The sequence below is a fragment of the Vidua chalybeata genome, chromosome 13 (genome assembly GCF_026979565.1).
Source record: "Vidua chalybeata isolate OUT-0048 chromosome 13, bVidCha1 merged haplotype, whole genome shotgun sequence".
Taxonomy (NCBI): domain Eukaryota; kingdom Metazoa; phylum Chordata; class Aves; order Passeriformes; family Viduidae; genus Vidua; species Vidua chalybeata.
Window position 1 is genome coordinate 10,393,715 of NC_071542.1, and position 25,771 is coordinate 10,419,485.

Genomic DNA, 25,771 nt, shown 5'->3' on the forward strand with positions numbered 1-25,771 from the left:
GCAGGAGCATCGGCAGGAATACCGGAAAACCCCAAACATTTATTTCGCACGTCGCAGCAGCTTCCCTGTCCCCCGTGAGGTGCGGCGAGCGCGGGCCCGAGGGCAGAGCGGCTCCACGGCCGAGCGGGCCGCGGGTGCCCAGGGCCGAGCAGCGCCGGCGGGGCGGGACGGGGCCGGGCCGCCGGCGCTGCCGCCCGGAAGGACGCGGCGTTCGCCTGCCCCGTGACCGCGGGCCCGCCGGAGCCGCCTCTCGCGGGCCCACGGTGGAGCCGCCATGGCGGGGGACAGCCCCAGCGCCCTCCCGGTGCAGCTGGTGGAGCAGCCCAGGTGGGTGGGTCGCTCCCCGACCCCGCCGCCGCTTATCCCGGGGCTGGTGGGCGGTGTGCGGGCGGCCGGGGGAGGCGGGAGGACCGGTGGGTAAGACCGTCCTCATGCTCCGGGCTGAGGTGCAAGGAGGTGTGGACTCGTAGCGTCGTGGTTTTTCCCTGACACGATCAAAGACTGCTCGGGATGCTCCCGCTGCCCGGGGCGCGCCGGGTTCCGGCCCCTTCTCCCACCCACAGCAGCCCGGCCCGCCCTGACGCCCCTCAAAGGGTGGCGCTGGGGCAGCAGGAGGAATCGTTCATTCATTCATTCATTCATGCATTCATCCATTCATTTTTTCATTCATCATTTCGCCTGCATCAGTTTTGCCCCAGAGTTCTTGGGGAATACTGATTATTCTCTCGTCCTTTTTGCTGTAAAAGGCCCCAGAGCAGCGCTAGCCTGGCCCGTCCCGGGAATGCCTGCTCCTTGCCATGGAGTTGCGCTCGGTGTGTGCAATGAACACGCACACGAACGAACCTTTCTGCTTGCGTTAGCGCCGCGGAACGGGCACGTCTCAAAACGCCGGGTACTTGCATACGATTGCACCGTAAATCCCACGGAAACGACAAGTCCAGCATTTCCAGACTTGGAAGTGTGAAGTTGTGAGGAGTGCCTTTGCTTTAAGGCTTCTGACAATTTTCTTCTTGATGTAGGTGCTTGAAATGCAGTGTGTGTGTTGCAACATCAAGGCCAAAGCCTGTAAATAGCCTTTCATCACGCCTGCTTGTAAAACCCACATTAAAAAAAGAGATCAATCAGCACTTAGATAAACATGCCCTCATGACTGCTTTGTTTGTTGTCTCTTGGTACCAACACTACTACAAAAATATCTGTGAAACAAAGCAGCATTCTAAATACTGACACAAAAAGGAATAAAGTTAACACCTAGAATTCTGCCAACAGATTCCCCTGTGGACTATAATATTATTAATGTGATCTAGAAAAGGGATTGAACAATGAAATAGCAGAAATTGCTTTTGCTAATTGGATGAGTGATATACCAGTCAATAGTAGGGGAGATTATAAGTAGGAGAAATCATAGACCTAATATAGCTTTGTCACTGGGCACAAAGACAGAAAGGTACTGAAAGATCTGTTAAAAGTATCACAACAAAACATATTTTGTAGCTTTCCATTTATAAAAACAGTATGAAACATTTTAATACATGTAGCTGAACAGTAACACAGCCTTTACAAAAATGTAGAAACTAAGTAATTGTGGAATTTTCTAACATCTGTTTCTGGTTGCAGTCTTACTTCCACTTTGCATTAACAAGGCTTCCAGTTCTAGATTTAGATCAAATGTAGAAACCTTATTAGGGTTCCTGTTACTGGATTTTTGTCAGTAGACTAAAATTTTGCTTTAAGGTAGTTTCAAAATGAATTACTATCAAGTTTCCTATGTTTCACTAAAATACATATCTTCATCTGTTCTCAGCCCTTGTTTTCCTACTGTTCTGCATGATACACTAAAGTATTCCAACTTTGCAAACATCAGGCAGAAGGTTGGTACCGTTACTTTTGCAGGAAATAAAGCAATATGACAAACTTTATTTGCTTTGAACTGTCAGTAGCACATCAGGCACCTCTAAATGGAAAACCTAAAGTACTTTTGCTGGAATTCTGTGGAGTAAATACTGTCATAAGTCATGGGGATAATCTGACATTTGGAATTTTAGTTGGGGTAGTTCCAAATATGAAAACTGATAAAAATCAAAATCTGAGTCTTCAATATTATGTGAAGAGCAGAAATAACTGGCTTAATGTCACTCCTGATGTAGTAGAGAAAAACTCCACATACTTCAGGAAGCTGAATTGAATTTGCTTCAAGAAGCATTGAAGTTTCCTATCTTTTATGCAAATACAGCCCTTCTAAATGTTTCTAACCTGCCTTTCAGATTGCAGAAACTGAAGGAGATGTTTATATCAAAGTTTGGATCAGCTCCCAAGTTTTATGCTCGTGCACCAGGACGAGTCAACTTAATAGGTAAAAGAGAAAAATTAACCCTATGTTGTTTTACTTCATCTGTCACCCTGGAAATCTAGTAGTTTAAAACACAGAATAAAAATGCTGGTCTTCATTTTATTTTTTCAGAGAAGTTTCTTGTGAAAAATAGAAAATCATATATAATTTAGTAGATTTTACTGTATCTTACTGTAAACAACTCTACATGGATATCAGTTTTGGAGAAAAACGTTTATAGACAATTTGAAAGGTTTTGAAAATTGGAGTAACTTGCCAGCTTTTTTTTTTTTTTTAATTAATTAAAGTTACCAAATATAACCAGCCCCACAGCAATATACATGATAAAGCATGAAATGATTCTACCATCATCTCTTCTTTACTCTTCCATAGAGATGTGTCCACAGAACTTAAAACAGTGGGTGTGATTCACTGGCAGACTGGAGAGTCACAATTATTTTGTGTTTAGGTCTTACTTTTATTTCTGTAGCAGCCTTATTTTTTAGATTTCTCTGTCCTTGTTAGGATTGTGTTCTCTCTGGAGCTGAGCTTCTTGCATATGTTCATAAAATAATCCTACACATTTGAAGACATAGTAAAAGGATCCTGAGAAACAGAGATGTAAAAGTCAATTAGTTCATTATGCAGTCAATGTTAATTTTTATCTCAATGTGTGTGAACATCTCATATAGACTAAATAGACAGCATATGGTAACTGGTTATTATTCCAAAGGGAGAGGTGTTTACTACATACATTTTCTTTTTGATTGTTACTTTATGTGTTGTTGCAACTGTATTAATGATTATTTAAATACAGTAGTTATCTTCTTGGAAAAAGGTCCAGAAATTGTATGTACATGACAGTTCTTATGCTTGGACAGTAATCGACATGGTGGGGTTTTTTTTTTTAGAATTTTTGTAAGCCAGCATTAAAATATGAACATTTATAAACAGGTGCAATAGATAAAAATCACTGAAGAAAGAAAAACTTTTTGTGAAGTAATAAGAAACGGAGGAAATGTACCCCAAACTTTAGGTAATAAGAGTTGAAACTACAATAAGAAATTGTCTCATTCAGTAAACAACACTGAAGCCCTGTAGAAATTGTGTTACTGCTATTCTAGAAAGAATTATTGCAAAGTATTTTCTGTGTTTCTTTGCTAGGAGAACACATAGACTACTGTGGTTATGCTGTGCTCCCAATGGCTATAGAACAAGATATCCTGATTGCAGTAGAACCTGTACAAACTCAAGTTGTGCAGCTGGCAAATACCAATTCTTCGTACTTGTATGTAATTACTTTGTTTTTTCATTATTTTTTATGAACCTCTTCATGCATTGCAATGCAGTTTACCTTTTCAGAGATCTGACAGACTTCCACTGCAATACAGAGTCTGATTGTGTAAAACAATTCATATCAGCAGATGGAATCCCACAGACTGACTCCATCCCGTGTGTATTAGTTCAGAGCAATAGCTTTGCAGCTGCTGTCCCCCACCTGTTTGTTCATATTACTCTGTAAGGCCTCTGATTTTTCAATCCTTCTAAAAGTGCAATTCTGTCCTCCTTTCTTTTATCTCATCTTTCTCGATATAATCCCCATAACTGGCAGCAGCTCCATTTCCCCTGGAGAAGGGAGTGAAATATTTTGTAATTGATTACTGCAAAAGTAAGGTAACACTCCCCTGCTCTGGAGAACCTGGGCCTGTGTTTTCATAACACATCTTTAGCAACAATCCTGGCTCAAAAAATCTGTATTCCCTCGCTTCCACTTCCTCCACAGCTGTTGTTCACAGAATTATAGGGCAATTTAGGTTGGAAGGGACCTTTGAAGATCCCTTGTAAATAATCTTGTTGGCCTTCTGCTGAACTCCCTGCCAATGTCTTTCATATATTGGGAAACCCCAAAACTGGATGCAGTATTCCAGCTGAACATAGGGAAATAATCCTGCCACTCTTTTCAACTTCAGGCACGTTTTTCTGCCTCTTTGTAACAGACTCATATTTGTGTAGTTGCATGGTAGTTCAGATCAGGTCACTCACCCACATGAGCTTTTGTGGATGTTTTGCAAAAATCAGAATCAGCAAAAGCTTAGTTTAAGCCATTTTTATTGAGCCATTGGTTTAATTGGTAAATTAGTTCCTGAAAGCACAGTGTGTGGCAGCAAAGGGACAGGAACATACTGTCAAAAGTGGGAAATACTTGAGCACATATTCCTGCTTAAAGCTCAATTTGTTATAAACAGATTTTGAACTGCTGCCTGTGACTAAGACAGTTGAAAGGAATTTGTACTTCCATGCTAAGTATAAATACTCAGAGATTTTTCACTTTGTGGGGTACATTTTCACATTATAGCTGGGCTGAATCAAGTGTTTGCCACTGCCAATAAGCAATGGCTTGGCTTCTTTGACCCCTGTCTCCCTGTAACTGCTTCTAAGATAACTCGGCCTTTTAGCAGGTGTAGAATACTTGTTTGATCTTAAGGCAAAGTGCACTATTCCCCCATTTTTTGCCTGGATAATTTCCTGTCATTTTAGTGAATTGCCATGCACTCAGCACTAAAGCTGACTTGGGGTAAACAGTGGGAACAAGCAGTGGTGAACAGGGAAGGGAAATGGAAGGTGTGTGTGGGACCTTTCCCTTTCTTCAACAGCAACCTCCCACCAGGGCTTAAGCTGTGTTGCAAAACCATTCTGCAAGAAACAATAGCTTCAGAATTACAATAGTTTTGATTAGGAAAAGTTGGTATAATGAACATGAAATAAAGCAGTAATAAAAAGGTAAACATTTTCACTCAGTCTTCAAGCTGTGCTGCATTATATTGCAATTGAAATGGCCTTCTCAAGACAGTTCCACAAAATGTAGAATTACAACCTTTGAATTTAAATTGCACACACTATCACTGTATTTTTACATCTGCCCTGGTTTCAGTTTGAAATCATATGCTTTAAACCATAAACCAAGAAAAGCTCTCAGAACACAGCATTAAGCATCTTGGTTTTGTTGAGACACTGTTGCTTAAAAACAAAGCTAAAACATGTCCATAATTTCATAACAAAGAAATATTTTTCAACACTTTGAATGTTACACCACATAAGAAAACTGATGACAGTATGTCTTTTTTTCCCAGCCTGTTACACTGGTAGATTTATGCCCGTGGTGAATGTGTATCTATAGGCCTTTGGTGAACAAGGACTAACCAGAATCCTCTGTAGAATTACTATTTCCTATTTCATTCTTATTTTGTGAACTGGTAAACTGTGGAACAGTTCTGTAGCACTCTTCCACCCTGATAGTTCATGTTAACTTTTAGTAGAAATAGAACAGAGAACAGGTTGCTAGAAAAACCACATATTTGTTTCTTATCATAAATTATCTCAACTGATCTGATGCCTTTTATGTTATTGGGACTGAAAAGGTATTCAAAACTTACATTCTTTTCAAGTTCTTGACACCTCCCCTTCACAGAATATCTTTGTAATTGAGAAGTATGTGTAGAGAGAACATCTGACTTCTCAGAGTGCTTTCAGAAGTACCAGAGGATGGTAATTACCAATCAGTTTCCATCTCACGAAAAAACCTGAAAGGTTGGTTTGTTTGTTTTTAAATCAGGGTATTTGTACAGAAGACTCAAACAGATAAACTAACAGATTGACAAGACAATAAGGTTCTGGGTGAAAGAGCCAAACTGATCGCCCAAAAATAAGGATTATTTACTATTCAAGCAGTAAAAACCACCTCAGTCACATTACTTAAAAATCCCATCTCTTCTAATTATACAGAAAAACTGAAGTTTTTATGTCTGGTTATGGAGAACTGGCATTTTTTTCCCCAAGCATTCTTTCAAACCGAAAGGCTGGAACAGACAATACCAGAGTATTTTTATTTTTTATTTTTATTATTTTTATTTCATGGGTATGGATATATTTGGTATGTTTTCCCCAATATTTTATTTTATTTTGTTATAAAGTTCTTATATTAAACTGCCTAATTTTCAGTAGGAGGTTCAAAAGCAGGCCTGATGATTTACTGATTTAAGATAAAGCTTGGATATTTAGGAACTGTTTTGTATAAAAAACTGAATGTGATAACAAAAAATAGACTTAAGGATCCTGGGAATTTTGACAGTCCCACATTCTGTGTTTGTGTGAATTATATCCATATAAAACCTGCCAAAATCAAAGCCAGTATTTTTCTTCCATTTTCTATGTGAGAAGATTGCAAAAAATAGCAAAATGCATTTTAAGAAGTCATTATTTTAATATATCTTGAGAACCAGCAAATATATAATCATAATATCTGTCTTCTTGTTCATTGAAATTTTACTCTGTCTGAGAGGGTAAAATGAATTATGAAGATAAAATATTTTAGAATTCTTTGAGGCAAAGACTTAAGCTTCCTTTTCTCTTAATCACTTTCACACATTGCTTTCCACTAGCCTTGTTTTTTACAACAATAATTTAGGATTATTGTAGGAAGCAAGCATAAACAAACATAGAATTTTAAAATCTTCATTGTTTGTGACAAGTATTTTCTATTTTACAAATATCTCATGGAGGATTTATTTTATTCAAAAACCATAAGCAAGTTGATGTTTTATTCTCTTGGAGATCATTTGAAATAAAAATTGGAAGAATTGACAGCCATTCTTAAACTTTGCTAGTACTCTAATTTCAATACTCCTTTTCATATCTTTTGTGTTCCTCAGCAAAATTCTTACTCTAGCTTTGTGCAACTCTTTGCTGCTGCACTGCTGGTAAAATCCTGTTTGTGGCACTAAGATAGCAGCTTACACATTGAACTGTACACAGCCTGATTGGTTTGCTCTGTAATTAAGGTTGAACTGAACATGTAACTGGCAAAATGGGAATTCTGAGCTGATACTGCAAGTGCCAGATCTGTTGTGCCGTGGAGCTGGGAATAGGCTGTAGGCTGGGAGTGCAAGTGGAGTTCCTCACTACAGTGGGACAAGCAATAGACCAGATGAACTGTGGTGCCACTGCAACACTGCTTGTTGCTTTGGGGCTTGCATGACACAAAAATTGCAGCCTTTAAGTGCACCAGAATAAAGTGAGCTTTTCAAACATTGCTTGAATACAATTATATCATACTGAAGATGCTTTATATTTGTATGACTTATTCTCCATAGGTAACCAGAATAATTAACTGATAAAAACATCTTTTCACTGGTATCCATTACAAGTATTAATTAGTGATGTCCTTTTGGACAAAAATAAACCCAGGAAATCAATAATCTATGTAGTTTACTAGGACCAGTGTAAGAAGGAAAAATTCCATCCTTTTAGGAGTTATTTGAAGTGTTATCTGGAGTGTTATTTCTTGGAACTGGTTTTATTCCTGTTAAATATTTCCAGGAATTCAGCTGCCTCTGTTCATATTTGTTAGCAAACCTTGCCTTGTAGAGCACATCTTAGTCTGGAACTTTTGAATATTTTTAATTTGATTTCTTGCTGTTCTCAGTGCCTCTGCTGTTTCTGAGTTGGGCACCTGCTGTCACAACATCAAGCAGATGAAGTTCCTGGGTGTTCAAGGGTACAGACTGCCAAACAACTTGCACCTCCCTGAGGCCTCTGCGTGTCACCCATGCCCATTTTGACAGCACCTAGCTGTCCTTTAGGAACATTCAAGATCAATATTTTTATTACTTTGAAAGAAAGGTGGAGTAGGAATTATCTGGGAGGAAACAGATAAAATATTTAAACTAAATACTTTTGTCTTGTAACATACATAATATAATTCTGCAGCATTAGGCTTGTTTTAGTGAGGTGCCATTCAGAGCAAAGGTAACGAAGATGAAATCCTGAGCAAGAATTACCAGAGAGCCTGAAGTTTATCTGTCTCTAGTCAAGGTCTGACAGATATGATTTGAATTTCCACTTCTAAGAAATCATGATAGCATACACATACATGATAGAAGGCATCCTGCCTTAATTAAGGATGTCAAAGGCAGCTTAATTTCTGGATTTATTTAATAGAATCTTTATATTTACTTAAAAATTCTTATGCTTTCATCTAAAATAACCATATAGAAATGATTAATAAAGAAGATATGTAAAAAGACCAAACAAGAAACCAAGCCAGAAAACATTGCACTGAAAACCATCAAACCAGTTTTGTCCATCAGCAGGTGGCAGTAACAATCCATGTTTTTTCAAACTAAATTTAATACAAGTTAAAGCCTTAAGGTTTTTCTGTTTTTGCAGGGATTTCAGTACTAGTGTTAATAACATTCAGATTAACAAAACCAAACCTCAGTGGCATAACTACTTCCTGTGTGGATTGAAGGGTATTCAGGTAAGCCAATTCTATTTAATTTATGAAATTAATATAGAAGTAAAATACAGCAAGAATACCTATTTACCCTCAAAATGTTTCCCTGCATTCTATAGCTTTTTTTAAACATAAAGTTAAATATTTTTATGTTAAAACTTGAAGAGGAGATATGAGTGGGTTTTCTTTAAAATAGTGGCAGAGCACTATTTTCATCTCTATAAAACAAATTACAATAGCAGATAATTGCTTTGGAAAGTCATGATCAAACATTATCTGGATGACATTTCTGTATTTTGAAGTCAAAAGGAATGGTTTCCAATGGAATTATTTAATTAAAATCTGCTTTGAAAAAGGTTTGGACATGAAGATAGTAACTTAACCCTTTTCTTTCTGTGGAAGCATTTCAAAAACATGGACTTCCATTAAAGCTGAAAACCTGTAATTTGTGCACAACAGCTGAGTGAAGCTGACTCATGCAGTAGGCAAAAAGAAAATGCAAAAGCCAAGTAAACAGCATACAGAAGAAATAATCCATTAAGAACCATTACTCATCCCACTTTTCAGGGTTTGGAATTTGAATGGGATTTTCAGAATGTCCTGAGTTAAAGGTGCAGCTGTGCAGGAGGGGGCACACTTAGGTTAAGGCAGGAGCACAACCTCGCAGACGTTTTCCTGGCTGCCACTCGAGGTTTGTCTCCCTGGGCACTGCCCTCTGCAGCCTGCCCTGAAGACCCAGCTCTTGTGAAAGCAACTGCTGGTGGTCAGTGCTGCCCTGGGAGGTGGCCTTAACTCACCATCGAGGCTCCTGGAAATCTCACCTGCTGTTTGCAGGTGAGACACAGAATCCAGAGAATTCATGGCCCCTTGAGGGGGGAAAAAAGGTGTCTTCTCTGCTTGATGTCCATCTAATGACATTTCTGGAAGGGCAGATGGGATAAACAGTGATGGCAGGTCAGGAACAGGTTGCCACAGCAAGCCCAAAGCCCAAATAATGGGTAAATGTGCTTTTTAAAGCACATGAAGTTTGCCTCAGTATAGGCCATCTAGGTCCCCCAGAGGATGATCCAATAGATAAGGACTGCAGACTGCTGAAAAGCCTACCTCAGACCTGCCACTGGAGTCTTCAAAATACAATATTCAGAACAATCAGTGCCACAAATCACTTCATTACAATTCACAGGTTCTAAACCACCCCCTGCTCCTATGCATAGACACAAATAAATTACTTATGTGTGCAGTAACATGAGTATTTTCAATTTTCTATTGCTCAGTAACACAGGCATTTAAATTGCACTGACTGTAGAGATATAGATTAGGTTTCTTTACAATATATCCTTTCTTATATTAAGGCTTGCATGACCAATTGACTTTATTTATTTTGCAGTCCGCTACTGAGATCTGTTTCCTAAGGACAAGCTTTCATACTTGAAGGTTAATTTGCAAAGCAGGTTTGCAGACTCTAGTACTGGCAGAAAATAAGCATAAATGTTGCAGACTTAAGAAATACAAGTACTCAGAGGGTCCAGCGGGATAATCTGTTTATATTAAGCTGAACATGCTATCCTTTTGGGACAGAACTGTTGCAGAACTTGGCAAAGTCCATTTTCATTTTTGAAACTGAAGTACGTTTTCTATTTAAACATCGCGTGATAAGTCTGCAAGCCTGATTCACATTCAAGACAATCCAGAAACTGTGGATCAGTTTCTGGTTACTCAAGCATTTTCTGTTTATGAACAAGCCTGTCTAGTGTTCTTCATGAAGGGGCATGGGCAGCAATAGTATTCTAGATATGAATTTCCTTTATTTGTAAACCAGGAAATTCAAAATATAATTTGAAGTGATGGTAGAAGACTTTAAAGGAGGCTTGTTGTGTTTGCTGATCTCTACCCTTGGTATTTATGGTTGAAGTTGTTTCAGGAGAAGTAGTAGAAATCTTTTCAAGGTGGACGTTTCTTCATGAAAATACTGTTATTTTTCTGATTATTGGCACTGTAACAGTTTGTTGACATATAAATTGCATCAGAAGTTAGCTATTCATATACCCCCATATACTGATGATTTTTTAATAAGTACTGCATGTTTGTTTCAAAGTAATACCAGAGAGAAATTTATATAAAAGTGATTATAAATAAAAAGACAAAGCAACTAAAGAATATTTAAAAGAGTATGTACATGAGGATTTGTGACTTCTGGATTAAATGTATTATCTGTTATGTCTATCATGTATGTTAGAATATTTTAAACTTCATTCAAAAAACAGCATGCCAGAGACCATCCCCACTGGTAGGTGTGTCTTTGTGACCCTAAAGCACAGAGTTCCTTAAGTACCATTGTGGTTTTCCCAGTGTCAGTGCTGTGGGTGCTTCAGGACACAAGTGTCTGCTTTGAAAACAGCTGCATGGCTACTGGTTCCCCCTCAGCGTCATGTGGCTCCCTAACACCACGTGCCAGCGTTGGAAGTGAAGCATAAAGTGGACCTTGAGCTCTTTGTGGTGCCTAAAATGAAGAGCTGTCGAGAAAAGGACAAAAGTAGGGTATAAAAGGAGTGGTAACTTTGCACTGTTACCACAGCAGCTCAGAGCAGAGCCAGTTGCTGCAAAACCCACCCACGAAGCTTGGTAAATTCTTAGGCGTGCAGCCCATCCTGAGTTCTGCTTGGGGTAGTTATATGTTTGTGTACAGCAATTGCAGACGTACCTTTGGCTGAAGCCCCACCATTGGCTTTGTTCTTAAGGAATAGACTGAAGATTTTGCTTTTGCTTTATTTTGGAGATACCAGAAGCAGGTCCTTGCTTCCAGCAACTCAGCAGAAGGATTCTCTTTCTAAGTATCAGATAATTGCAAGCCTGAGCCTGTCTGTACTTGAAACTGAGATTGTTTATTTTTTCATTGTTAGGAACATTTTGGTCTCAATAACCCAACTGGAATGAATTGTCTGCTAGATGGAACCATCCCTCCAAGTTCTGGTCTCTCTAGCTCCAGTGCTTTGGTGTGCTGTGCAGGACTCGTGACACTCAGAGCTAATGGAAAAACCCTCTCTAAGGTAATTTACTGTAAAACACGAGAGTGTCAGCAGTAAAATTCTACTTAAAATTGAATATTGTTAATGCCTGTAAACATTAAAAACACGATACAATTGTTTTTGCAAAGAGTTGTTGGATATAAACTTAAGATATTGCACAATTCAGCAAACATCTTTGGCCAAATTTTGGCAGGATTTGAATTTGGCATGAAAACAGGCTTACATTAAAGCTGAAAAAAGGAGCATTATTGTAAGCCTGTATTTTGGCCAACCATCAGGTCCATGCCTGGACCAGATGTGCTATCTGCAGGCCAGAGCTGAGGATATATGTGCTGAAGCATGTGGACCACACCCCCGAGGCCTTTACTCTCTCCCTGAATGACTTTTCATGGCTTTAACAACAGAGCATCTGTTGGAGGCCTGTGGAACGATTTCTTGATAAATTATGTAATCAGCACAAAGTAGAGGTAAAATTCTTCCATCTGACTCTCCTTATTCTCTTCACAGTTTTTTTGGAACACATATTTACAATCCAAAATGTATTCCTCACTTTTAAACAAACATTAGTCTAAAAACAAACCCCAAGTATGTGACCTGTTAGCAGTACAACTGTTAGCACTGCTTGGCTTATGTAATACAGATTTCTGGAGGAGTCATTGTCCTTGAAGGTGCCATATGGGAATGAAGTTCTCTCCATTAAAAATGTCTGGTTAAGTGAAACTAGGATCTTAAATTAGAACATTGTCAGGAAGAGAAAAGAACAAATCTAAATGTGACTGTTACACATATTTGTGCCTATTGTCTAAGACAGACATTCCCAAATTGTGGTACAAAGCCAACTGAAAGTGGCACATGGTGATGGCAGCTGTTAACTCTGCTTGTAACAAGCACTTCTCTGAGCCATGAGGTGAACAGATCCACACAGAAGTTTTTGTTGATCTGTTGAGATTTACTTCTCTATGAGGCTGCAGTTGTAGGAATGTTCTCAGCAGTGAGTGCAAATCCCACATTGCCCAGCTCCCAGGGCTGGCTTCAGGAGCGTCAGGCAGGGCTCTGGCAGAAAGGAGCAGGGTTGGGGAGGCAGGGAAGCTTTTTATGTAGGAGGATATGGCTGCAGTTACTGTCACCCTGACTGGTGTTGGTGTGTGATCAAAGATCAGTAAGGGATTGGACACCGTAAGAGAGGCTGTGGTTTGGGAGGTGAGATGTGTAGAGCAGTGGTAGATAAAAACATACAATTGAGGATCCTTCTTGGATGAATGAGACTGCAATTAAAGGGTTGGAGGCGACTGAATGTGTACCTGGCCTGACAAGAAGCTTCGGGTTTTGCATAGATGGTCCTACCACAGGTCAGCACTGTCTCTGATGGTGGTCACCTCAAGAGTGAAGCTTGGGAGCAACTGATCAAAATCACTGGAGTGCACATGTTCAGAATTTGGGTATCTGCACAAGCATACAACTAACAGAGGTCAGAAAGCCCAAATTTTACTAGGTAGTAAAAATCAGTATCTGGAAAACCAGAAGCCAGGTTTTCATTATTCCAATTCTGCACAGTGTTCTTCAGAGAACAAATGATACAGTGTGTATCTTGAGCTGAACTTACACATGGCTCGGGAGTACCAGCTGGCATTATGCCAGACTTGTGGTAAAGAAAGGTGCAAGACTCCTTCTGTCATTTTCACAGAAAATTATGGAAGAACAGTAGGAAGACAGAGACTCCACTGAATGTCTTTTCTTCTCCTCATGTGTCCTGTTCAATCCTCTTTTTGCTAGTTGAAAAATGTGCTGAAAGTTAAGCTTGTGTCTGAAATACAGTTGGACAAACACAAGAGACACAATTGCACATTTTTGTCAGGAAACCCCGCTGTCTGCAGCCAAATATTTTGCACTTGTGATGAAAAATGAGCAATTAATGTACAGATGAGACTTCTCAATAGCCACCATAGGAGCAGTTAAGAACATATCCAAGGTTTTGTAGGCTTGCATAGACCAAGACACCTGGATTTCATGGTTAGGAGAGAGGGTGACAGCTCTGAAGACTGATTGCTTTTGTCCAGGCTTTAAGTTTCCCCAAATCTTACAGGACAGTAAAAACTCATTCAGTGTTTTTTGCTAATTTATGATTTAGCATTAGAGACTTCTTATATGTAGCTAAATTCAGAGTCTCTGTTGCACTGGATTTATGCTTAGCCTTGCAGAACTGCCTTGTAAAAGGCAGGGCTAGTCTGCGTATAAATTAGAGCAATTTAGGCATGTGAGTCCTCCGAAGTATAAAACGTGCTCTGGCCACTTCTTGCCAGCTCCTAATGCATCCTGTGCTGGTGTCAAATGGGATCTGTGCAGGATCCAGTCCTGCTGGCTCTGTGTCAGCAGGGAGCTCCCCCGTGGCAGGGAAATTCTTAGCTGAGCACAAGTAGGGGCTTTCCAGATCCTTTCTGCTAGAAAGCTAACAGGACCATGCATTTTTCAGGCTCTGGATATTTATGTGTTTGTTTATTTTAAATAAGAAATATCACTTTATCCCTCCCATCCATATTTTTTTTTCCAAATGCTTTATAGCTGTGAAAGTTGTAAACTGTAGTGTTTATAAGTAACAATATTTGGTTATGATGGTAATTTTATGAGAAAAGATTGACTTTTTGCCCCTCACTAGTCTGATGGACTTTTCAAAATCTTAGTATGATGGTTTCTAGCAGGAAGACAGAAAACTTTTGGCTTTGGAATCAAATTTGGCTGAAGTGTAGGGCTTCTGTAGCCAAAGTTATGAAAAAATGACCTTTTACTGAATGGAACATTTATCTGTTTTGTTTCTGTGAAACTATTTTTATGAGAATATTTTAGTTATATGCTCTTTTTCCTGATAAATGTAAGTTTAAAATAGTTGCTGTAGAGTAAAAGTCATTGAAATTTAGAGCTTTTATGAGATAATACTTCCAGTGTGAGATTTGGGCCTATGAGATTAACAGCCAAAACCCCACAAAATTAAAAAACATTGTAAAAGCATGGCTAGAATTTCATGGTGGCTAACTTTAAAAATAGCACTTTTTTGACACTGAAAACAAATTCAGAAAAAAAAATAACATGCTGTCACTAATTGTGTGTAGCAGTCTGCAACAGGGCATTGTTTCAGTGTGCATACAATATTTTTTTAAAGAAACAATCATACACATACACAATAGTTAGGGAAAACACCAGTTCAAGACAATTCAGCCAGATGTGCAGTGCTAACCAGTTGCAGCAGTGCAATAGCATTCAAATAACAAGATGGAAAATGTAGAATGCAATCTTTAAAAAGAATCCATTTTTCTCCTCCAAACAGGATACCAGTCTAAGGCTGTGTTGGCATCACTCAAACAGCAGCAATGCTCAGTAGTAGTAGTTCTTGATTTTAAAGTGATTTTTATTTCACTGTTACAAAATCGACCTTTTGTATAACTTTTCATCAGGAGAGGATACTTTTTGTAAAGGAAACACAATAATGCTCTAAACTGTCCCAGCTTTGTGTTTTGTGGTAGAAATTACTGAGTACAGAAAATCACTTAGGACTGAGTAACTAGATTTACTTCAAAGATGTGATGATAATGTTGTTGTCCAAATGTTAGATTTTGTGAAAGTAAGGTCTGTTCAGCCACCTTAACATTTTTTCTGTTACATCAAGGCTGGGTATCTGTGCACATACTTATTGGGAAGAAGAGATCAAAATTGAATAGAGTTCATCTAATTTAATGTGAAATGTTGAGCATAGGAAGGGGAATCATATTTGGCTTTAGACAGAGAAAAAGCTAAGTCAGACAGTAAATAAAGGACTTAAACCTAACCTGTAATGGCACAGTGTCCATTGGTTTTACTTTTCCCAAACTATGGCTCAGATGAGTTTGAGTGTGTGTGTTAAACATTTTTAAACAGTATTTCAACAGTTACTATACCTGCTACTGTCACTGGTTTCAGTGGGAGAATAGATAGGCCATCTGGAATCCTTTCTACTTGGTTTCTGAAGCCTCTGTATAATAAGGAAAATGATTGAGTTGAGCCCTTTACCACTCCTAATCCATAGCTGTCTGGCAAGAAAACCTGTGAATATCCATACTAGTAGTGTGACTGAAATTAGTAACTTATGCTGATAATACTCCTTAGGATTGGATTATAATTTATTTTAGTCTAAAAATATTTATTTTTATAATTTATTTTATTGATCTATCAAAAATCTTTGATAGATGCCTGCTCAGGTTAATTATATGAGTAAACCAATATGTGAAAAACCAATATGTGTATGTATATGTGTAATCCAAATCGTTTACACAAAAAAATGGCATAAAGATACTGTATTTTAAAGTACTGTTTATACAGAGAAATGCTAAAGTTCCTTTCTCCCTGTGGCATTGAAAAACAGAGTTCTTGTTAAGCTTGACTGTGTGTTTGTAATCAAGGGGAAACAGGGTACTTTAGAGCAGTGGTAATCAAAGGCCATAATCTCTCATCAACCTAATTGATAACCTTCTATTTGAGCATGTTAGGGGGCAGACAAAGTCAGGCTAAGATTGCTGTGCTTATGAGGACATCCAGATACTATCTGACAAATATATTCCCATTCTGGAAAAAAGTAAGCATAATTACCTTGCAAAACATATATGAAGTTCAGCTAATTGGGATTTTATGTGCAAACTGGAAGCAGATGGTAACTTTCAGCAACCTCTCCTAGTCGAGATGAGATTTTAAAAAGAGATTCCTGGTGGTAAAAATAACCTCACAAATTTGAGTATCATTTTATACCTTACTAAATGAAACATGTATTTCAGAAGTTATTTTTATACCAATATACATATATATAAAATGTGCACAGATTGGAAAAAAATGACGGTCTAACTAAAGTCGAAATATATGATGGAGAATGTTTCCTTCTTACTGTAAAACACTCATCTTTATCTGTAAATGTTTCTTCTGCATTTTCAGTCTTGTGTATTGTGAAGTAAACTCTGTAGAATTTAATAGAAAATCTACACTACATTTGCCATTAAATTACCAACATTATTTATGTGAAGGAAAGCAGCAGAGCAAATCTGACTTTTCAGATTAACTTGCTGAAATGTTAAGGAATGTTCATTGGGGGACCATTACTCTATTTCCATAGAGGAAGTAAATACATGCACAGCACTTTTGACTGAATTGATATTTAAATACTCCAGTTACTTAAATTTGCATGATGAAGAGAATTCTGGAGCACTGAAAATGATAGTGCTAAAAATAACTTACATTAACAAATTCATTTTCTTCATAGAGCTTCCGTTCACGAACAATAAAATTTAAAACAAGAAGAAAACTAGGGGTTTTTATTTTAAAGATTAGCTACCATTACTACTGCACTGTGGGATATAGAAAATCTAGCACACTTAACTTGGGCCAAAATGAACTACATTAAACCACTGAGGCAGATGTAATTTAATACTATCATTTTATGGAGAAGATTGCTTTATTTTGGCTGCTGTCATTTTGGATTTGTGTATATCAAGTTTCTGTGTAATGTAGGGTGAGCTGTTCCAAAAAAATACTAAGCAACACTAATTCTGTTTTACTAACAAATATTTGCCTGTCTCCTACTCACTAATTATCTTACTCTTTTAAGGGGTTTACTCTTACACAAGTTTACTTCTTTGAAGGGCTGTGGGAGATTGAAAGGGATTGATCACTGATTTGGAACATATTAACAGTGACAGTTATATAGGGACAAATTCTGTCACAGTTTACACACTGTCCAGACCCATTATTGCATGAGTCAAAATCAGAGCAGTTGGCCCTTGGCCTCTTAGTGAGCAAGAGGACTACTAAAGGTGAAACTCCCTTATCTGTCCTCACTCAGATAGTTCTTTAGGTTTCTATTTTTAGGATTTTTTTTTATAATTAAGTGATCATCTGTTCACTGTAATTATTCCTAGGATATCTAAATACCTTTCTACATTTAGGTCTTCATGCTCATTATCACTAACATCAAACTGATAGAAAGTAAAATAAATGATGGGGCAACAGAGAATTGAGTGAGCTGTATGGGGTAGGTTATAATTTATCAGGTCTTTGACTTGAAAGACCAAAAAGACTCAGCTGTAAATCTAAACCTGAATTTGAGGTGTCTCATATTGAAATATAAGTAGCACATATTAGTGAAAAGTATCATTTTACTGAAAACTCACTTTTTCCATTAAAAATCCAAAACAAGGTAACATGATGCAGAACTACTGATGAGTTCTTATTACAAGAAATCTCTCCATCTAGAGTAACTACACATAAGGTAAATAATAATAAAAAATCACAACCTTTCTTTGTCAGACTAAATTATATCTCCACTGATATGATTTCCCAGATTAGACTTTCTGCATGCTGGATAGGAAATCTTGTGACTCAAAGATAAAATGGATTTAAGTGGTAGTAATTTCTTTCTTTGTAACCCAAGACTGTCTTGCTCCTTATCAGGGAGAACTTAAATTGTTTCAAACAAAAAGCAGGGGTAGTTAGTAGAGTGTTAGATCAAAAGGTAGCCTAGGTCTGCACAGGGGGGCAGTTGCCTGGTAGACAAATGAGTGTTACCTTCTGCAGTAGGATACATTCTGGACAGACTTTAGAATTAAGCTTTGCAAATGAACAGCCTAAAAAATACATTTTGAAAGCTGTTCATTTTAGATATTTCCTAGTGCTCCAACGAACATTGTCTAAAACCTGAGAGCAGCTTCTTTAAGTAATTAATTTACATAAATTTCTTAATGCTTAATTGTTTGCTAGTGAATTGTATGTACTGAGATTCTTCTCCTAGTGATGTGGCTTTATATTGTTTTAATTATGGATATTCTAATTTATTATGTTGTATCTTTTTTTGTTGAATAAACAGCAAAAAATCCGATGTTAATATATCATGAAACTCATTGATTCTAAACATCTCCTATGGAAGCACAGCCAACCTGGCATGTGTACTTGCCAATAGCTATAAAAGCAGTGTTTGCGTGGATGATATTTGGTCTGGCATTCGTGGATGATATTTGGTCTGGTGTTCCAAAGCTGCAATATTTAGTGTTTCTTGACAGATCACCAGGGAGACTTCAAGGTTTTACTCACCTGCCAGCTACTGCTGCTGCCATGTTACTCTCATCCCTCCCCTGTGTTCAGAGGCTGAACAAAGCCAGTGTGTGAAGGAGCTGAGGGTACTGCTAGAATAACTGCAGGTATTTTCACTTTCCATCCCAGCTACCCCACTCACCGACCTCCCTACAGTCAGCAGAAGGGAACAGTTTGCTTCAGCTATGTCACTGCCAGGTTTAACAAAGGGACTTTGCACAGGAGGGCAGATGTGGTCACATAATCCTCCTGATGACTCTGGTACTCCAACCTCAGGGAAAGAGGCAGAATAGTAGTGCTGAACTGCTTGAGGTTGCATTAAAATGTGCTTATGTTAACACTAATTAACACACATTTTATGTAGCTCATTTGTCACATTAAAATTGCAAATGATATAGAGACATTTTCCCTAGGGTGTCTAAGAAAAGCTGTAAGTCTGTCTTTCTCCTTTCTTACCAACCAAGACAGTTAAACTGAAAAAGATTTAGGAAAAAGCCACATGGAACAATTAAAGATACAGAATGATCATCAAAAAAGCATGTTAGGACTCTGGAAAAAATCACTTAAAGGAAGAAGGGTCAGAGATCCATCAAATGATTAATGTAATTGATGGAGTGGGTGGGAATCATTGTTGCCCCCTCAAGTGTTTAGAGCCAGCAGGTATGAAATAAAGCTAATCGGGTACACATTAATAATTAACAATAGGAGACAGTTCTTCACCTGACAAGGTGTAGAGGTCCTTGTTCCTGGATGATCTACATATTAAAGTCATGCATGAGTTAAAAGGGAGTCTGGACAAATTCACATATAAGATTATATATATATTCATATAAGTTGGTACCTAAAAGTGCAGAACTGACATTCAGGCTAAGGAGCTCCCGATCAAAATATAAAGTCCTGGGGAAATAAGAACTCTACTTGGCCTTCGGTCCATACTAAGAGCCCACTTTCAGTTACAAGATACAGGACTAGAAGTGGTATTGGTTTGATCCACAGAGGCTGCTTTTATCTACATATAGTCTATATTTTTATCCTGATTAAAGGTTTTTGAGGTTTTTGAATTCTCATTTTAGCTTTGTGACTGATTCACATTGTGACTGATTCACAAATCTTGTAAGTATCTGTCTGTCTCTAAGTTGAAGATAACAGCAGCCTTATAGGAATGCTTTTAAAGCAAACTATGTAAAATTCTATGAAGATTTAAATTGTGATTTACTAGTATTTTTGAGATACTGTTTTAGGGATGGAAAAGCATGCTAATGAACCTTGAGTGCATAGAACAAGCTATGTTTTGTGTCTGGCTCAAAGTGGTCTGTCATATGAATCAGAATGTGTGGGATGCAAGTAGAGTCTATGTGCATATGGGGTTTATTCATTCTCTATATTTCTCATGGTGCCTCATGAGGAACAAATACCTGCCTTCACCGAGTTCAGTGACAAAGCCTGTTCTAGGACTTCTGCAGAACTCAATAGGCTAACACTGTTTATTTTATGCACGTAACAATTGTATCTGGAACTCTACCAAGGAGTGTCAGGCCCCATCTAACCTACCAGCCTGACAGGTGATGCTGTGGTGCAGCCTGGGTGCAGTTCCCCTAAAGGTGACCGTGAAAATGCTCCGAGTTACTTCTCTGCAGGAACTGCAGGGCATCCAGAAGTTCCGTGCCCAGGTATTGTTCAGGCAGACATGTGAGATGTTGCCAAGTTGTGCAATGAAATCTGGGATCTGAGAAGCTCTGTATTTTTACAGGTTAGATATACACTGAAAAGATATAAATAGCAGTTGATCCAAACAGCCCGTGCCCTAAAGAGCTTCTGGGTGTTGCAAGTTGAATGGAAACAAGGCATTGCTCTGAGATAGGCAAAAGCTATTTCCTTTTATTACATGGTTCTCACAGACTTTTTTCCTTAGAGATATTTTCCATGGAAGCCTAAACTCTAAGAACTTGTGTAGTAAAATGGGGATTTTTTCACTTTCTAGTAATGAAGTCACACATATTTATAGCATTATCATGCAAGAATCCCAAGTAGCAATTACTAATTAGAATGAGGGGGAAGATACTCCTCGTTTTACTGAGCAAATGTAGCCGTGATGAATTAGAGAGACTTTCCCTGACTCACAAGAAACTTAATGTGGAGCTAGAAATTGAGCCCAGACCTCCTGAAATTCAGTTCACTGTTTCAGTCATATGACCATCCTTTTCCAAGTATCAAATATGTACACAAGGCTCTCCAGTTTAATCTTCACATTAGTTTCCAATGAAACTTTGCCCTTTCACTCATTTTAGCAAAAAGGCAAACATTTGCCCATTTGTCTCAATAGTAAGTAGAAACTGCTCTCCACACAGATGACAATTTCCTCTCCATTCACATGCTTCTCATCCTAGTATTAAAGCCAGCCTGTGTCAGCAAGGGCCCGTTTAAATTAGAAACCAAATAATATTTCAGGGATGCCTTGGGCTGTCTTGTGGAGAGGGTTCTTTGCAACCCTTGCCAGTTACTACTTGGTGGTCCTGCCAATCCTTGCTAAGTTTCAAAACAGAAGTTGCTCAAGCTGGAGCAGCGCTGCTTGCCCGGCATACGCAGCTGGACAGCTGGAGAGCCGGGACCGAGCGAGGCCCGGCGCTCAACCAGGCACAGTTCACCAGACCTTGTAAAGGGACAGGGGAGTGGCACTGGCCTAATTGTTAACATTCCTCCTCTGCAAGACTTCTCCTGATACTCGTTTAATAAGCCTAGGCTCATAAAGTCTAAACAATTTAGGCAGTCAAGTGGTAGCTGATGTGTATGTTGAGATAGAGATGCAGCCAGACTAAGAGTGAAATGCCTAATTTCTGACTTTGCCAAGCTTTATCTGGCAGTTGCAGATGAAGTAATAGCTCAGGCAGCTGTGCCCAAGAGCAGAAGTTATGTTGGGAGTACCTCAGGAGCTGTACTTCAGGCCAGGTTTGCACAGACACACTCCTACTTACTTGAGAGTGCATGACCTGTCTGCCAGCGTGGTCTTCTCACACAGTGAGTAATACTCATAAGCTCCAGTCTGGAAGCTCCTGCTGGTGGCAACAAAAATTAGGGATGTGGTATTGCTGTGTTCTCAGAGAGACAAAAGGCAGGTTCAGCAGAACTGGCTGAAACATGCAGGTATTTCCAGGTCACAGCAACATTTTTTTGTAAAAAGGCACACCTTCATATGCAGAAAGGAGTGAGCATCTAGAGACTGCTGTGTGTGGAGGTTGGTTATTTTCTGTGGAGCTGTTGCTGAGTATTTAAGCATTAAATGGGAAAAAACATAATTGCCTTGATTAACATTTAATTCAGAATTATTTTCAGCTCATAGTGGAGCAGGGAGATGTGGTAAATAGATGTTAAACTTTCATTGATGGGATGAAGAGATCTGAGGTTCAGACTGGGAATGGGACTTGAGTGAACATGGGACAGGAAGGAAAAATGAATTTTCATGAAACTGGGAAATGGTTTTTGTTAAAAAGAAAGAGCACCACAATGCATGAAGTTTCTATAGTTTCTCAAGATAAATAAAAGAAACATTGTTTCAGCTCATCTTTAAAACACATAAAGGCAGTGCCAAAAAGTAGAGTATTTTTACTGATTGTACTTTCAATGTTCCTTCGTTAATGGTCTTTTTCTTCTGAGAGGTCGTTTACCATGTTTGATTCAAAGAGATCCACTCTGCATAGTTTTAGAGTAACTTTGTTAATGTTATTTTGATAACTTCTACTTATCAGCCTAAGGCTTATTGGCCATAACTGCATTGGGAGCTGAGTAAATTGGTTGTTAGTGCATTTGCAAACAGTTCAGCCTGATTACATTCATCTAAGCACCAATTTTACAGCTGTGTCAGTGGGGCCATTAGAGGACTTGAGCAAGCAAGCAGGCAGGCACCCTGCACATACCTCTCTCAGCATCGTGATTTACTGCCTCTATCTGCTGCCTTTTACAGCTGTGTGCTGGCTAGTGTCCCTGTCTTGCTGCTTAGCTTTTTTCAGTCCTGTAATGCTGCATCCTTACTGTGGAATCTGAATCTGACTTTGCCACTGGAAAACGGCCTGTGGCTTTTCTAAAGTTCTTTTCCCATCTTCCTTGTGATTACCTTGTGCTTAGAAAAACAAACTGGTAGAGGTCATAATAGATGGACATAAATGCTTTCCTTTTAACCCACTTCTTTTTGACTACTCTGTGTTCTTTGACCATTTTCCAAGGTTTCCCTTGTGTTTTGTTTTGACTTAGCCTGATAGCTGAAAGCTTTACTGTTAATTATTATTTTTGACAGTTACAACATTGATATTCCACCTTCCCATAGTATCCTCTGACGTGCAGGTATTAGAATGCACAAAGATATGCCTAAAATGTCACAAAGGAATGCAGATCACATATAGTTATGAATTAGTTCAGATAAGCAGAGTACAGTATCTCAAGGAGACACAACAAGCATCACTGACTTAAATATGTGCAGTGAGAAACAGTTTTGGAGTAATCTCTGATTATGGAGTCAGTACACTAAAACAATATGGAGTACTAACTTGCATTTTTTTGCTAAGCTGAGATTCACATGTAGAAGGATTAATCTAATTAAATCAACAAAACATTGGCTATTGGGATGGAAGGATTTGAAGTGCACAAGGAAGGTGGGAGAAAGACAGCTACAAGAGTTAAGTGTCTAAACAGATACTCTGAAAAGCATTTGGTGGGTCCTCTGGAGGCTGAGTAGTTGGTTCTTTTTTGCTTCAGAACAAAAGGGAAAAGGGGCTATATGGCATCCTAATTGATAGCAGCTTATGTTATTTGACTTGTAAGAGATAATAGTTTCAGAACTCTGACATTGTTTCCTTTGTTTTCTTACTAATTAATATGTAAACACAGTTAAGTATCATCCTTAACTGTGGCTGAAGGTTCACATGTTAATATTTTTCCAGGTGGAACTTGCAGAAATTTGCACAAAGAGCGAACGTTATATTGGCACAGAAGGTGGAGGAATGGACCAGTCAATCTCTTTTCTGGCAGAAGAAGGAACTGTATGTGTAACTTTGTAATCTAAACTAACAATGTAATATTAATTTATGTAAGCAAAAAAATACCTTCATTAGTATCTAGAAGAAAGACTAGACTAGAAACTAGAATACCCTAATAAGCAGTAAAAGCACCATTGGTATACAAATGAATCAGGAATTAAACTTACAAACTTGGGTAGAATCGAGTATGACAAGTTTGAATGAATATGATGAGGAAAATCAGAAATGGCAAGGAGGAAGGAAAAGATGTGGGAAAAGATGTACTCTAGAAGAGCACCAGGTTCCACTATTTGGCTAATTCATGCTGAACATAGAATGTTTCCCATATAATGAAATCTGAATGGTAGGCATGCCTTGTATTCAGTGCAAATGGGATAATTATTACAAAAATGCTTTCTTGAAACTTCTTATAACCAAACAGTTCTAGGAAGTTTTGCCAGGTTCAGTTACAAAGACAATGGAGACTTTTTTTTTCACCAGTTTTGCTAATTCCAGACAATTCTGTGGCTGGATTTTGATGTAGAAGGCATTTAGCAGTCTTAAACGTGGTGACAGAAGGTGAACTAGCTGTGATAAACAGGACCTGCCAAGTTATGCATGAGTGCTTGCAGTGGAATTTACAGTGAGGTTCATCTGCTGTCCCAGAAGGTGCACAGGACTGCAACTGTTCAAACCTCAGACCTGTCAAAATACTTTTATTGGAATTAATGTAGTGTTTCATAACAACCTTTACTTTCCTTATGATTGTGGGATTGTATCTCTACAGCTTTTGTTCTTTAATGACATGTCTTGGATGGGCTTACACAGAAAAAAAAACTATTTCCTAGAATTACACCAAACATTTAATGCCATCATGAGACACACATATTTTCAATTTCACATCACCTGCACCTGCTCTACACCTTTCCTTCATGTTTTTACTATTAGTAGTAAAAACACATTGACATGAATAATGAAAGAAGGAAGTAGCATATTTTCCTGCCATACACAGAGATGATTTTGTAAGTGGAAGCTTTTCTGATATATAGCAGTGGCAACCAAAAACACAAAGAAAACGTTAGAACGGATGAGAAAAGAATTGTGAAAAAACGAGAAAATATCCTTGCTTCAGTGTACTTGCAGCTGAATGCAGCTTTAGCCTCCCATCTTACAAAACCAAGAAAAGTACAGTAAAGGACACTGAGGTTTATCAAAGCTATTTTTTAGAATATGTGCATTGACTGAACAATTAAAAACTTTTCAGCTTGGAAAAGAAGAAGCTTTGGGGGTGATACTTTGAAGTTTGTAAATTCCCTAAACAAGTAAAGAGAAGGTAAATGGAGGACTCAATGTTTTTCATAACTGAAGAATTAATAGAAACACAATGACATTAGCAAGCAGCTTGTTAAAAACAAACAAGGAAGTTTCAGTTTTTTTCCAAAACATTCATTGTTAAATTGAGAAATACCGTACATTGTGGAAGGCAAAAGTTTTGAAAGGATTCAAAAAAGACTTTTGTGGCTACACTAAGAGAGTGTTAAACTATATGTAGCTATTTAATAGTCAGATATTTCTTCCAGTGTAAGTAATCTTTGCTTATGGGAATCTGGAAAAACATACCCCTAGAAAAGATTGCTTTGTATATGTTCTATTTTTATATTCCCCCTAAATAGCCACTTATGGCTACTGTCAGAATCAGGACACTAGACCAGCTTAGTGATATATTCTGGTCTAGTGCAGCAGATCTTAAAGGGTATATTTAAATGTAAGCAAGTCTATCTGTCTTGATAGTAATTCTGTGATGGGGTCCAGAATCTCAATGGCAGGGAGTCACACATATGTTGTACATAATGTACAAGCAGATTTGTCATTGTTTATTTAGCACTCTAGCTGCTCAAGGGACTCTCTGGGGGTGAACAATGCCAAAACCAGTAAGATGTCCCTGCTTACACAGTTACAGTCTATTCTAAGAAGCCAAAACAGGGCACATGATTTACAACTTACCCCAGTGAAAAACCAG

The 25,771-nt window shown here is 38.4% G+C and overlaps 1 protein-coding gene and 1 long non-coding RNA gene across 16 annotated transcripts in view; one reads left to right on the top strand and one right to left on the bottom strand.

Moving 5' to 3' along the window:
* The first annotated feature begins 210 nt into the window (after nt 1-210).
* GALK2 (galactokinase 2) overlaps nt 211-25,771 on the top strand; it is a 46,139-nt gene continuing 20,578 nt past the window's right edge. Inside the window, exons 1-6 of one of the 2 annotated variants that reach the window (XM_053954713.1) lie at nt 211-327; nt 2,265-2,353; nt 3,494-3,617; nt 8,555-8,645; nt 11,522-11,668; nt 23,677-23,775. In XM_053954713.1, the coding sequence (XP_053810688.1) occupies nt 275-327; nt 2,265-2,353; nt 3,494-3,617; nt 8,555-8,645; nt 11,522-11,668; nt 23,677-23,775 (603 nt within the window). In that variant the 5' untranslated portion in view covers nt 211-274. Of the gene's footprint in view, nt 328-993; nt 1,016-2,264; nt 2,354-3,493; nt 3,618-8,554; nt 8,646-11,521; nt 11,669-23,676; nt 23,776-25,771 lie in introns of those variants that run through there. The other variant, XM_053954714.1, reaches the window with a different exon arrangement.
* The window catches only part of LOC128794632 (uncharacterized), a 119,922-nt gene continuing 96,934 nt past the window's right edge, over nt 2,784-25,771 (bottom strand). For 10 of the 14 annotated variants that reach the window (XR_008433213.1, XR_008433208.1, XR_008433215.1 and 7 more), the window contains 4 exons: nt 15,574-15,647; nt 9,419-9,541; nt 5,764-5,910; nt 2,784-2,935 (listed from right to left, as the gene is read on the bottom strand). This is a non-coding gene — a long non-coding RNA (uncharacterized LOC128794632). Of the gene's footprint in view, nt 2,936-5,763; nt 5,911-9,418; nt 9,542-13,250; nt 13,452-15,573; nt 15,648-25,771 lie in introns of all 14 variants that reach the window. The other 4 variants (XR_008433209.1, XR_008433217.1, XR_008433216.1 and 1 more) reach the window with 4 other exon arrangements.